Genomic DNA, 14837 nt, shown 5'->3' with positions numbered 1-14837 from the left:
CGCATGACATCCTTTAACATGTACATCCCTTTATTTCCTTTAAACCAGTAGTTAGATTTAGAATCACATGATCCAGTATAGTAGCCACCAGCCAGGTATTTAAATTAATTAAAATGAAATCAAATTAAAAATTCAGTTCCCTAGTTTCATTATCCACATTTTAAATGCCCAATAGTCACAAGTGCCTGGTGGCTAACCTTGGAATGGTGTAAACATAAAATATTTCAATAATCACAGAAAATTCTGTTGAATAACACTAGAAGATTAGATTCAACCTTAATTTTTTTTTTTTTTTGGGGGGATCAGGGTGGTGGGGGTAAGAAGATTTCCTAGGTGGTGCAGTAGACAATCTATTGCATTAATTATCAGAGAGGCATGAAATGCCTGAGTTGTCTCTCTTGTGTTAAGATTGAGCAGTGTAATGCGTTCAGGTATTGTTAGCCCAATCCATCCATCGTGAAATTCCCTATGAACTTTTCACTTAATGGGGAAATCTTTTCATGGATCTAGATTGCCTGTATCCATTATTGCATTAGGGATTGCAGAATGCTGATATTCTAATTCTCTCATTCCTTCAGTGTTTATTAGCTGGAAATCTTTTATGAAGAACAACTCTCCCCCACCAGCCATTTGACTACCATCAGCTATTTGAAATGTAGTTTGTACAGGAAAGGCAAGAAAAATGCTTAATTCTTTCCCTCTATTTTCAGACTACAGTAATGAGTTGGTGGCCTAGCAACCTCCAAAGGTAACCATGAGGGTTTTTGCATTTTTTAAAAAAATCATCATGGACTTGAATATATTTAAACTGTTTCAACTTACTGCAATTTTGTTTTTTGTTTTTTAATACCCAAATTTTCTTACCTTTGGGTAGTGGCATCTCCTTTAAGTTGGCTCCTGTCCACCTTGATATGACTAGTAGCCTTTGATAATTCCCTTTTTTCTGGTAAAAGCATGTTCCTCTCTCATTTATACATTAACGGCCACCAAAAAGACCTGGTTCCTTTGAGTGGAAGATGGTATTTAGAGACCACAGCCTGGGTGCTCTTGCTGCTAGTTTAGTCAATGGCTCTAGGATTTACGATGGCCAGAGTTAGAAAATACACTTATTGGGGCACCTGGGTGGCGCAGTTGGTTAAGCGTCCGACTTCAGCCAGGTCACGATCTCGCGGTCTGTGAGTTGGAGCCCGGCGTCAGGCTCTGGGCTGATGGCTCAGAGCCTGGAGACTGTTTCCGATTCTGTGTCTCCCTCTCTCTCTGCCCCTCCCTCGTTCATGCTCTGTCTCTCTCTGTCCCAAAAATAAATAAACGTTGAAAAAAAAATTTTTTTTAAATAAAAAAAAAGAAAATACACTTATTATCATTTATTATTTTTTATTTTAAAAAAAATTTTTTTTAAATAAAAAAATACACTTATTATCATTTATTATTTTTTATTTAAAAAATATTTTTTTTCAATGTTTATTTATTTTTGGGACAGAGAGAGACAGAGCATGAACGGGGGAGGGGCAGAGAGAGAGGTGAGACACAGAATCCGAAGCAGGCGCCAGGCTCTGAGCCATCAGCCCAGAGCCCGACGCGGGGCTCGAACTCACGGACCGCGAGATCGTGACCTGGCTGAAGTCGGACGCTTAACCGACTGCGCCACCCAGGCGCCCCTATTATTTTTTAAATATGAATTTTTGAGAGAGGGAGAGCATGCGCGTGTGTGTGTGTGCGTGTGCGCGCACACAAACACGTGAGAGAGGGGCAGAGAGAGAGGGACAATCTGAAGGAGGCTCCAGGCTCTGAGCTGTCAGCACAGAGCCCGATGCGGGGCTCAAACTCACGAACTGTGAGATCATGACCTGAGCTGAAGTCAGATGCTTAAATGACTGAGCACCCAGGCACCCCAGAAATACATTTTTTAAAACAAATATACAGAATTCACACTGATTATTTACATTTTAGGGTTTTTTTGTATTTGTTCTTATATGTGTATCTTTTTGTCTTGCTGAAAATCTTAGAACCACATTAGGTTAACATAATTACTTTTTTCCTTACCCTATATTCTACATATTGGTTTTAAGTTAATGATACCAATTTTATTATTAACCATATGATTCCTAATAGTGTTTAGGATTTCTTTGCAGTTCTTTTTTATCTTTAATATATATCCCGCTTGGGCTATGTACAGTAAAACTTGCATTTTAAAGGCATATGAAACAATTGGCTATATGGTTTGTTTGCCAACTTGATAATCTAGTTGATACTTGTTTCATTTTGTTTCCAATTTTTAATATTCCTTTTTTAATTTGGATTTTTTTACATATGTAACAAATTAGCATAGTTCTCAAAACAAGTACCTGTAAAACACAGATATCCAGACAAGTTTAGCTTTCATTCCTCTTTTCTCCACCCTGTTTCCCTTTGTTATAGGTATCATGTTTACTGGCTTTGGATTTATCCTTTGATAAAAACAAATGCATTATCTACTTGCTTTCCCCGTCTGGTAATATATGCCTTGTCCCTTTTGACAGCTTCATAACATTCCATTGGTGGATGAATATTCAACTAGTCTCTCTCTCGATAGGCTTTTGTGCTATGTCCTACTATTGCACATTGTGCTGCACCGTGTGTCTTTGTGCATGTGTGACTTTGTATTTTTGCCAATGTGGCTTTGGGATAGTTTCCTAGAAGTGGCATTGTTGGGTCAAAGGGTAAACGCATATTTCTCAGTTGCTAGGTATTGCCAAAATCTCTACAGAAATTATACCATGCTGTGTTCCAAATTTGCCTACCATGTATGTGAGTGCCTGTTTTTCCATAGCCGTATCAGAGTATATTGTTAAACGTTTGAGCTTTTGTTAATCTAAATATAACTTCCTGTATTTTAAATTTGTATTTCTCTTACTTGTGAGACATCTTTTCATGTTTTGTTTTAACTTAATTTTTTATTTTCATTTCAGTTAGCATACAGTGTTACATTAATTTCAGATGTACACCTTAGTGATCGGTGCTTCCATACAACACCTGGTGCTCATCACAGCAAGTGCCCTCCTTAATCCCCATCTCCTATTTCACCCATCCCTCCACCCATGTCCCCTCTGGTAACCATCAGTTTGTTCTGTATAGTTAAGAGTGTTTCTTGTTCTCTCTCTCTCTCTCTCTCTCTCTCTCTCTCTCTCTCTGTCTCTCTCATCTCTATGCTCATTTGTTTTATTTCTGAAACATAGGAGTGAAATCATATGGTATTTATCTTTCTCTGACTTATTTTGCTTTGCATTATACTCTCCATCTCCATCCATGTTGTTGCAAATAGCAAGATTTCATTATTTTTTATGGCTGAATATTCCATTGCGTGTACATACCACATCTTCTTTATCAATTGTTGGACACTTGGGCTGCTTCCTTATCTTGGCTATTTAAAATAATGCTGATATTTTCATATGTTTAAAGTCATTTGCATTTCTTTTTGTGTGAACTGCTTGTTCATATCTTCTGCCCATTTTCTATAGATTCCTCCCCCTGTCTGGTTTTTATTTATTTATTTATTATTTTTTCCCCTCAACTTTTAGGAAATTTTTATATATTGGATAATTTACCCCTTGTGATAAAACTTTCAAATACTGTTATTTATCTTTTGACTTTGCTTATTGGCATTTTTCCCTATGTACAAGTGTATCTTTATCTACTCTGATTTCTTGGTCTTTCTTCTTATTCTTTCTGGACTTTGAGTGATAGTTTGGTCAATGTTTTAAAATTTCATTTTTATTTTGGAAAATTTCTTTGATACTTTGTGTTTTTTCCCTTAAGTTTAAGTAGGAACCTTTCTGAGGAATGATAAGTTATATTGATTGTTTATTGGAACAGCCAGTTTATCAGCCATAGTAAATCTGACAGAACCATGTCTTTGTAATCATAGTAACACAAGACAGGTAAGGGACAGAGCATTGTTACCCTCCTTTAAATGAGACGTGATGGGTAGGCATAACCCTTTTGTTAGTACATATCAATTCATAATTCTATCTGGAGTTTTATTTTCTTCCTGTGTCCCATTTTGTGAGTAATTTGATCTTGGGCATATACTCTGAATATTTTTCCTGAATTGTAAAATGAAGAGGTTAAGTAAGAGGCCTTCAGATCCTTTCTAGCTCTTAAATTTCAATATACTAATGAATTTCAAAGCTGTGCCTGTTATTAGCTATCCTATGTAGATTCTTTTTCCCCTAAGACTTTAAGTGTCTTTTCTCCGTTTCCCACCCTGCATTTCCTTTAACTCTCCTATTCTAGATATCACCACTTTAAAACAGCCTTTATTCCAAAGAAAAGTTGTAATTAATAACTTAAAAAGAGTTAACCATTAATAGCTTATGTCTGTTGATGTCTTGGTCTAACTGCAGAAATGACCATTGTAGAGCTACACCATTTCCATTTAACCACATTTAGTATTTTATGTTAGTGGCAAGGAGTAGCAGATGATCAAACAGTAATTAAATTGGTATTTAATATTATGAACTAAGAATATCTAACTTTATATCATTATCACGTGGCACAGGCAAAGAAGAAAGCAAAGTGACATAGTACCTAGAGTTGAATGAAGCTCAGTTTGGCTAGCAAGGAATCAGTGATCTAGCCATGAGAAACTCAAATTAGAAAAGTCCATAGAAAATCTGGGTCCTTGCTGTTTACCTGATCCCAAAGAATGAGAACTGATGGTGTTTGGCAGCTATTCAAATAGATGGTGAAGGTATTGGTAAAGAAACACACTAGTAAGATTATTTTCCACAGAGAAGGTTGATGGTTCCCCCACTCCACCATCATCCATTTTTGTAAAACAGAAATGTCTTTGTTTTAGTCTTAAACTATTTTTACTTCTGAAATGGCAGTTTTCCCAGATGTGGACTATTTTCATTATTGTGTTACTGCCATCTGGTGTCCATGGTGTTGAGTTTGCATTTTTCCTGTATTCAGACTTTTTCGTTTGGTTTCATTTATTGCCAGTAAGACACTATTAAAGCAAAAGAAGATATGAGGGTATTTTTAGATCTGAAACTGTAAAATATAAAAACATTGCACATTGGTTGGGACTTGGGAGTCGCACTGCCTAGGTTTGATCCTAGGACTATAATTTGTAGTTTACTGTAGTCAAGATAGCCTCAGTTTCCTCAAAGTAGTAGTATCTTTTATGAGCGTTGTGAAGAATGAATTTGACTGTATATACAACACAGAACAATTGAGCATTCAATGGCTGTTACCTTCTGTTATAAATATTGTTAGTTATTAATAATATCCAGAAAATGTTAATGTATATTAGTAAATGTGTATTACTAATACATTAATGTTTAAGAATTATGTGACCTAAAAAAGTATAATTTTACTGATCATAATTTTGAATAACTGTAGTAGCACTGTCCTTAGGAATAGCTCTTTCTTTCTTTTCCTTTTTTAAAATTTTTTTATGTTTAGTTTTGAGAAAGAGAGAGAGCCCATGAGCGAGCAGGGGAGGGGTAGAGAGAGGGAAACACAGAATCTGAACAGACTCCAGGCTCTGAGCAGTCAGCACAGACCCCAGTGCGAGGCTCAAACTCACAAACTGTGAGATCACGACCTGAGTTGAAGTCAGACACTTAACTGACTGAGCCACCCAGGCTCCCCAGCAATAGCTCTTTCTTACAGATTTAATAAATACCCATGTACGGTAGTCAAGAGCATGCTACTTACAGTGCACATTTGATGGGCTATTAGAATCCCATGAAACCTTGGAGATGATAGTTCATACCCCCTCATTTTACAGATGCAGAAACTGAAGTCCAAGGACACAAAGCTGCCTAGTTGCAGAGCAGGGCTATATCTTGGGTTTTCATCTACATGGTGCTATGTGAACTATGCACTGCCTCTCAGCTCCCCAGAGGGGAATAAAACATGGAATGTAGTTATACTGTAATTAACCATATGATGGTTTGAAAGAAAGTGGATTAGAACATGACATTCTTTTTCTTTAGGTTTTTATTTTATTTAATGTTGGTGTAATATAATGGGAAAACCAACTGGAGAAAAACCCTCTCTGCCATATTTGTGCACAAATAGTTAGTTTAATACTCCTGTTAGTAACTTTAGAAATAAATGCAAATAACATGCAGTAGTTGTATTTTCCAATCTTGCATTCCTCTCTGTGTCTCCAGGACACCCTGTTCTCGCCTCTGTCGATAACATTTGTCACACGGGGGGAACATTTTGGGTTTAATTTTTTCTTTCTCAAACTGGACTATTAATTCCTTGAAAAGGACCATTTCTTTCATCATTATGTACCTGTGGTTAGTACAACACTGAATTCTGTGTTAAATGAAGGAATCCCCTTCTCTTGTCTTTATAATAGATGAGGCGTTAGTACAAAGGGGCAGAACCTCCCACCACAGCCTTTGAGAATTCCGTAAAGACTAATTCAGGGTTGAGCCTTTGAAGGGTTAAGGAAAAAAGGTAGTTCCTCAGGAATGAGAAGTGGTTTGACATTGGTTAATAGTTTTGTAGAGGTGAAGAAACCTACAACAGGTACTTCTTATTGGCAGGCACTTCCAAATTTAAGGGTAATCTTTCCCCTGTCCTTCTCACCTTCCTTTCTTTATGGTTCATCTTTACCTTTCTATGGCAGTCTGTTCTGTCTCCTTCCATTCTTCTCTGCTAGACTCTCCTCTGCAGTTCTCCAGCTATGACCAGGTTGCACAGAGGGATAGGGAAAAGGGAGGAGAGTTGTGATAAGTTCAGCCAAAAACATCTAGCATTTGCCATCTGAAATGCTACACTAAGCTCTGGAGGTGCAGAGGTGAATAAAAATCAGTTTCTGCCCTTAAGGGTTAAATAGTAAGGAAAAAGTGTGCAAAAACCTCATTCCCTGTGTAGTGTAACTCCTATGAAAGAGCTCTTAAGGACTCGCAGTGGGGGAAGCACAGAGGAGGGAGGACCCGTGGGGCTGCCTTTTGAGGGAAGGGAAGGTGTTCTGGGAAGCCTCACAGGCCTGCCATTTCAAGGGTGGGTAGGATCTCTCGTGATGGACCAAGGAGTTCAAGCTCAGGGCATTTAACCTTTTTATAGTATCAGGCTCTCTCTCTTTTAAAGGGCAGAGATCTTTACCTCTTTTTTTTTTTTCTTTAAGTCTTTTCATTTATTTTGAGAGAGAGAGAGTGTGCCCGCATAAAAGAAGGGCTAGAGAGGGAAGGAGAGAGAGAGAGAGGGAGAATCCCAAGCAGGCTCTGTACTGTCAGCTCAGAACCTGATGCAGGACTCAAATTCACAAACCCGAGATCATGACCTGAGCTGAAACCGAGAGTCAGATGCTTAACTGGCTGAGCCACCCAGGTACGCCAATATCACCTTTTTATAATATCTCTTTTTTAAAAAAAATAAAGGTATATTTTTCCTCTGATGTGTGTGACCCCTGATTACTTCCTCTCATTTTGTGAGGGGCTTTGTTGTTAGTGTCCTTCTGGGACACAGAACTGGTTCACAGGAATGCAACAATAAGGTATGATTTCTATCATGTGGGAAGGTTGTCAGTAGCATTCAGATCATTGTAAGTCATTTTCTTGTAGTCTGAAATGTATTTGGTCCTAATATTTCTTGAAGGGATATTCCTGGACTGCTTCTACACCCATCCTAAGAAGTGGCTGCATTTTCTCATTGTTATTTGTTATTGTATGTTTTCATTCACATTCTTAGGTTTGTAAGTTGGAATGTTAGAACTTGAAAAATGAATTTTCTCCTGACTGATTGTTTTTGCTTTCCCAGTTGCCAAGACAAAGGGGATTTGGCGATGGAGGCTTTGTTGGAAGGAATGCAAAATCAGGGACATGAAGGGTAAGATTGCTTTTGACCTTAAGCTCCTCACTGAGTTTAAAAAGCGTATCCAAGTTATCCCTCTATTTTGTGCTTTGGCTACAGAAGCAAAAGTGCTGAGCAAAAGCCCAGTTGATCCATGTCATGTTTGTGGACGGCATCTCTCTTTGGGGTGTTGGCCTCATCTCAGTAGTGAAGCCAGTGAAGCTGGCTACTTGTTTTCATCCCCCTCTAAATTTTCTCCTCCCCAGAAGCAAACGTAGAAGTTCAGCAGTTTTGTACACTAAGAACAAATGCTTAAAAAAGTGTTTAAGCCTTAGTGATGATAGCTGTCTGTGGCCATTCCTGGACACCTGTTTGAACCCAGTGCACCTATCTATGTTTACTTCTTTTTCTGCCTCTGTAATATCTGGCACCTCCTGTAACTGTGAAGGATGTCAACAAGTTTACAATAATAAGGTCGGCTGCAGGAAGTTTCTAATAATAAGGTGGGAAGAAATCATTGAAATAAACCTGGCTCAACGATGAGTTTCTTGAAACAGCTCTTAAAATTGTATTATCACCTTCCCACTAGCCTACTCACTTCCAAGGCTTTTTATTTTGGTTAGCTAAGAATGTGACAAGCTCGCCTGGATTCTTCCTGATAGCTCTCCTGAAACATTACAGAAGAGCTACTTGTTGGTCATGGAAGCCCCGCTCACAAGCCAGACTTAAACATCATCTCGTGTTTGAACAAACGATTTAGGCTTTAGGGTTGGCTATGAGAGGAAGACAGAACATGCAGTGGAATAAGTAATCATCTTAATATGAACATTAAAAGGAAAAGCTCGGAAGTCCTTTTCTTTGCTTCTAATAATTTCTTTACTGACACTTTTCCACCTCAGGTGGGTTTATGTCTGCTACGTTTTTACATGCGAAGGATAAGTCATGGGCATATGATCTTATTTACAGGGGATTTTTGACATCCTGTGAAGCAGAACTACAAGAGCTCATGAAACAGATTGACATAATGGTGGCTCATAAAAAATCTGAATGGGAAGGGCAGACACATGCTCTTGAAACTTGCTTGGGCATCCGTGAACAAGAACTGAAGGCTCTTAGGGGTCAGTTGGATATGAAACACAATGAGGTAAAGCCGTTGATTCACTCCTCTTTTTGATATTTTGACCTTGGCTTTTGTATTAAATATGTTTCTAAAATATTTGTTGAAGAAAGCATTTGTGTGTTGTTTCTGTATTACTTCAGTGGTTTCTTTTAGAAGAAAAATTCATTGTGAAAACATGTAAGAATATTAATATTTATTTCAAGGATCATGTTACTTTGGTCACATAGAGCATATAACCTCTTAAAGAATGTGCAAAGGGTGTTACACGATCTTTGTATAACTGTCATCCTATTAATGTTTGTATTATCATTCACCGAGTTTAGTGAACGTTGTTTTTGGCCTCATTGTATGACTAGTGTAAAAAAGTTAAGCCCAGAATTCAATAATTTGCCTCTCTGGGTTCCATTTAAAAAATCCAGAAAACCTTAAAGTTCTTTTTTTCTCTGCCCTTGTTGAAAATTAGGGGAAAAGAAAGGAAAGAGGAAAATAAAAATTCCTTGCAATCCCACCACCACTAGTTATTGGTGATTTGGGGGGAAAGTTTTATAATGTTTGTTGATTGACTTCCATAGGTTAGCTGGTACAGTAAAAAGAAGAACATTAAATATTAGAAAGGAAGCAGAAAGCACTTCTAGGCCCAAGAAATGCTTATAATGTCTCGCATGAGTGTCAATCTGAGAAGGATTGCAAAAGTTGTAGGAAGGGCCTGGCCCCAACCCTGACTCTGATGAATTTTCCCACCAGCAGGATCACCCACGTATGAGTGCTGTTACTCTGTTTATTCAGGAACACTCCTGTGAGGGTATACACTGAGATTGTGATGCCTTTTTTTTTTTTTAATGTTTATTTATTTTGAGAGAGAGAGAGAGAGAGAGAGCATGCATGTCAGTGGGGAAGGAGCAAAGAGAGGGGGGAGAGAGAATCCCAAGCAGGCTCCATGCTGTCAGCACAGACCCCCAATGTGGGGCTCAACCCCATGAACTGCAAGATTGCAACCTGAGCTGAAATCCAGAGTTGGATGCTCAGCCACCTGAGCCACCCAGGTGCTCCAAAATTATGATTCTTTTGATGACAATTATCAAAAGTATTTTAGAAATGTTTCACGTAACAAGGAAAGAATTAGGCTTGTTATAAAGTGGTTTATGCTTGTCAAGGGAGTCTGTCAGTGGTTGGCCGTTTGCACTTTGGGTCAGAGCGGTACAGAGTAATATTGGCCGTGTCAAATTCAGTTTTCTGTGAAAGCCATTTGCTAAGCTAGAATGTGTTTTAAAATTTGGTAGAACTTTGAGAATGTATTTTAAAATTACACTTAATGCAAACACGTAGAAGGTGGTAAAAAAGTATATGGGATGGTAATTGTATTTGATTTTTTTAAACACTGTAATTTAGGTAGGGTCAATGCTCCTTGTCTGGTAAGCTACTTTAGCTACCACGTCTTTATTTCTCCTAGGGCAAAACAAAAGTAGTTTTGTTTAGTAAGTTAAATTGATTGTGGTTTCCTAGCTAAGAAAATCACCGTATGTACACATAGGTATCTAAGTCGTTTATTTTGTGAGAAACCCATTAAAGAAATTCCTATGTGTGTGATTTTGAGAATATTTAGTCACTCTGAGGCTGTTTAAACTTATTCCTGTAGCTTAGTTTTGATGTCAAGGGCATTATTGCCGTTACTTAGTACCTCAAAAAGAAATTAAAGGGATTGAATGGATAGGTTCCATGGTAAGGATTTGAAGATTACAATTCTGGCCGGGGGACATAAAAGAAATTTAGAATTGTAGCTGTCTGGTCAATTTACTGCTTCATTGATTGGGCTGCTGAAAGTTGATTAAGTTTCCAGAAGTAAAGTGCTTTTACCAAATGCTAGTAATGAGAATCTATCCCATAGAGTTCATCTGTGAAATTGTGTTGGTATTAACATGTTTATAATCTGCTTTGATATAAGAGTTAGAAAATAGGACTTTAAGTTTTTGTCATTCTTATTTGTTTGAAAGTTACAGGCTTAGAAGCAGCCCTATGGTATGAACAAGTGCTACCCAAATGACAGGTGCATGGTGAGATACAAAACTTTCACCAGAATGGACATCAGCACGTTGCATCATTTACTTCTTAGAACGTTTCGCTACATAAAAAATGCGAGTTACACTAAACAGTGTGTTTGGTGACATAATTGCTTCACATTCTGCCTCAAGCTCCTTATCTTGTGCTGGATTGCTGTAGTGACCAGCTCCAGCCTGTGTGCGCATGCGTGGTACTTGGAGGAATACTAGTATAAACAATTCATTTTGTAAGTGAGTGCTTTATGTGTTTTCTGATTACACTGTTGGGATTGAGTTGTTTGTTTTCTTAAATTTATTTATTTTTATTATTTTTATTTTTATTTAAGAGAGAGTGTGGGCAAGCTGGGGAGGGGGCAGAGGGAGACAGAATCTTAAGCAGACTCCACACTCAGTGTGGAACCTGATGTGGGGCTCAATCCCATGAACCTGGAATCATGACCTGAGCTGAAATCAAGAGTTGGAGGCTGACTGAGCCACCCAGGTGTCCTGGGATTGGGTTGCTGTTTTGGTTTTGGTTTTGGTTTTTAATTTTATTTAAACCCAAGTTAGTTAATATATAGCATAATAATGGTTTCAGGAGTAGAATTTAGTGATTTATACCTTACATATAACATCCAGTGTTCATCCCAACAAGTGCCTTCCTTAATGCCCAACACCCATTTAGTATATCCCCCTACCCACCAACCCTCCAGCAACCCTCAATTCTCTATAGTTAAGAGTCTCTTATAGTTTGCCTCCCTCCCTCTCGTTTGTAACTATTTTTTCCCCTTCCCTTCCCCCATGGTCTTCTGTTAAGTTTCTCAAGTTCCACATATGAGTGAAAACATATGATATCTGTCTCTCTGACTGACTTATTTCACTCAGTGTAATACCCTCCAGTTCCATCCATGTTGCTGCAAATGGTAGGATTTCATTCTTTCTCATTGCCAAGTAGTATTCCATTGTATATATAAACCACATCTTTATTTATTCATTAGTCAGTGGACATTTGGGTTCTTTCCATAATTTGGCTATTGTTGATAATACTGCTGTAAACATCAGGATGCATGTGCCCTGTCAAATCACCATTTTTTTATTGTTTGGATAAATGCCTATTGTAATTGCTGGGTTGTAGGGTAGCTCTATGTTTAATTTTTTGAGGAACCTCCATACTGTTTTCCAGAGTGGCAGCACCAGTTTGCATTCTCACCAGCAGTGCAAAAGTGTTCCCCTTTCTCTGCATCCTTGCCAACACCTGTTGTTTCCTGAGTTGTTAATTTTAGCCATTCTGACAGGTGTAAGGTGGTGTCTCATCGTGGTTTTGATTTGTATTTCCCTGATGATGAGTGATGTTGAGCATCTTTTCATGTCTCTGTTAGCCATCTGGATGTCTTTGGAAAAGTATCTGTTCATGTCTTCTGCCCATTTCTTGACTGGATTATTTGATTTTTGGGTGTTGAGTTTGATAAGTTCTTTATAGATTTTAGATAATAACCCTTTATCAGATTTGTCATTTGCAAATATCTTCTCCCATTCCGTCTGTTGCCTTTTAGTTTTGTTGATTGTTTCCTTTGCTGTGCAGAAGCTTTTTATCTTGATCAGGTCCCAATAGTTCATTTTTGCTTTTATTTCCCTTGACTCTGGAGACATGTGTAGTAATAAGTTGCTACAGCTGAAATCAAAGAAGTTGTTGCCTGTATTCTTCTCTAGGACTTTGATGGTTTCCTGTCTCACATTTAGGTCTTTCATCCATTTTGAGTTTATTTTTGTGTATAGTATAAGAAGGTGGTCCAGGTTCATTCTTCTGCATGTCGCTGTCCAGTTTTCCCAACATCATTTGCTGAAGAGATTGTCTTTTTTCCATTGTATAATCTTTCCTTCTTTGTCAAAGATTAGTTGGCCATACATTTGTGGGTCCATTTCTGGGTTGTTTATTCTGTTCCATTGATCTATGTGTCTGTTTTTGTGCCAGTCCCATACTGTCTTGATGATTTCAGCTTTGTAATACAGCTTGAAGTCTGGAATTGTGATGCCTTTGGCTATTTGGGGTCTTTTGTGGTTCCATACAAATTTTAGATTGTTCTAGCTCTGTGAAGAATGCTGGTAATATTTTGATAGGGGTTGCATTGAATGTGTAGATTGCTTTGGGTCATATAGACATTTTAACAATATTTGTTCTTCTGATCCATGAGCATGGAATGTTTTTCCATTCCATTATTTCTTCAATTTCTTTCATAAGCTTTCTATAATTTTCAGTGTACAGATGTTTTACTTCTTTGATTAGGTTTGTTCCTAGATATTTCATGGTTTTTGGTGCAATTGTAAATGGGATTGATTCCTTGATTTCTTTTTCTGCTGCTTCATTATTGGTGTATAAAAATGTAACTGATTTCTATATGTTGATTTTATATCCTGTGACTTTTCTTAATTCATGTATCAGTTCTAGCAGTTTTTTTGGTGGAATCTTTCAGATTTTCCATGTAGAATATCATATTGTCTGTGAAGAGTGAAAGTTTAACTTCTTCCTTGCTGACTTGGATGCCTTTTATTTCTTTTTGTTGTCTAATTGCTGAGGCTAGGACTTCCAACACTATGTTGAACAACAGTGGTGAGAGTGGACATCCCTGTCACGTTCTTGACCTTAGGAGGAAAGCTCTTAGTTTTTACCCACTGAGGACGATATTAGCTGTGGGTCTTTTGTATATGGCCTTTATGATCTTGAGGTATGATCCTTCTATCCCTACTTTCTTGAGGGTTTTTATGAAGAAATGATGCTGTATTTTGTCAGATGGTTTTTCTGCATCCGTTGAAAGGAGCATGTGGTTCTTTTTCTTTTATTAATGTGATGTATTATGTTGATTGATTTGCAGATATTGAACCACCCGTGCATCCCAGGGATAAATCCTGTTTGATATTAATATGTTGTTGGATCCAGTTTGCTAGTTTCTTGTTGAGAGTTTTTGCATCCATGTTCATCAGGGAAATTGGTCTGTAATTTTCCTGTTTAGTGGGGTCTTTGTCTGGTTTTGGAATCAAGGTAATGCTGGTCTCATAGAATGTGTTTGGAAATTTTTCTTCCATTTCTGTTTTTTGGACCAGCTTCAGAAGAATAGGTATTAAAACTCTTCTTTAAATGTTTGGTAGAATTCCCCTGGGAAGCCATCTGAATATATCTGTTAAGTCCATCTGATCCATTGTGTCATTCAAAGTCATTGCTTCCTTGTTGATTTTGCTTAGATGATCAGCCCATTGTTGTAAATGGGATGTTAAAGTCCCCTACTATTATGGTATTATTATCAACGAGTTTCTTTATGTTTGTGATTAATTGATTTATATATGTGGGTGTTTCAAGTTGGAGGCATAAATATTTACAATTGTTAGATCTTCTTGGTGGACAGATCCCTTAGTTATGATATAATGCCCTTCTTCATCTCTTGTTACATCTTTGTTTTAAAATCTAGTTTGTCTGATATATGTATGACTACTCTGGCTTTCTTTTGATATCCATTAGCATGATAGATGGCTACTTTCAACCTGCAGTGTCTTTAGGTCTAAAATGAGTCTCTTTTAGGCTTTTTTTTTTTTTAATGTTTATGTATTTTGAGAGAGCATGAGTAGGGGAGAGAGAAGAGATTGAGAGAACGAGAGAGAGAATCCCAGCACAGAGGCTGACATGGTGCTCAGTTCCACAGACCATGAGATCATGACCTAAACCAAAATCGAGTCAGACGCATAGCCAACTGAGCCACTGAGGCCTGTGGATTGGTTTTAACGGCCATTTCTGCTAGTGTTACCTCCTGACACCATGCAGTGCAGGTTGACCTAATGAAACAAACAAGTAAGGAATTTGGAGTCCTGGCTGTGCCTCTTTCCAGCTGATTGGC

General features: G+C 37.8%; 1 protein-coding gene across 11 annotated transcripts in view; it reads left to right on the top strand.

Moving 5' to 3' along the window:
- Nucleotides 1-14837, top strand: part of CEP63 (centrosomal protein 63) — a 65064-nt gene that overhangs the window by 2513 nt on the left and 47714 nt on the right. For 8 of the 11 annotated variants that reach the window (XM_043595350.1, XM_043595357.1, XM_043595358.1 and 5 more), the window contains exons 2-3: nt 7765-7833; nt 8764-8941. In XM_043595350.1, coding sequence (XP_043451285.1) covers nt 7790-7833; nt 8764-8941 — 222 coding nt within the window. In that variant the 5' untranslated portion in view covers nt 7765-7789. Of the gene's footprint in view, nt 1-710; nt 749-7764; nt 7834-8763; nt 8942-14837 lie in introns of all 11 variants that reach the window. The other 3 variants (XM_043595356.1, XM_043595349.1, XM_043595355.1) reach the window with 1 other exon arrangement.

The sequence above is a fragment of the Prionailurus bengalensis genome, chromosome C2, assembly GCF_016509475.1.
Source record: "Prionailurus bengalensis isolate Pbe53 chromosome C2, Fcat_Pben_1.1_paternal_pri, whole genome shotgun sequence".
Lineage (NCBI taxonomy): Eukaryota > Metazoa > Chordata > Mammalia > Carnivora > Felidae > Prionailurus > Prionailurus bengalensis.
Note: the sequence above shows the minus strand (reverse complement) of the source record. Positions and strands in the feature narration are given on the sequence as shown.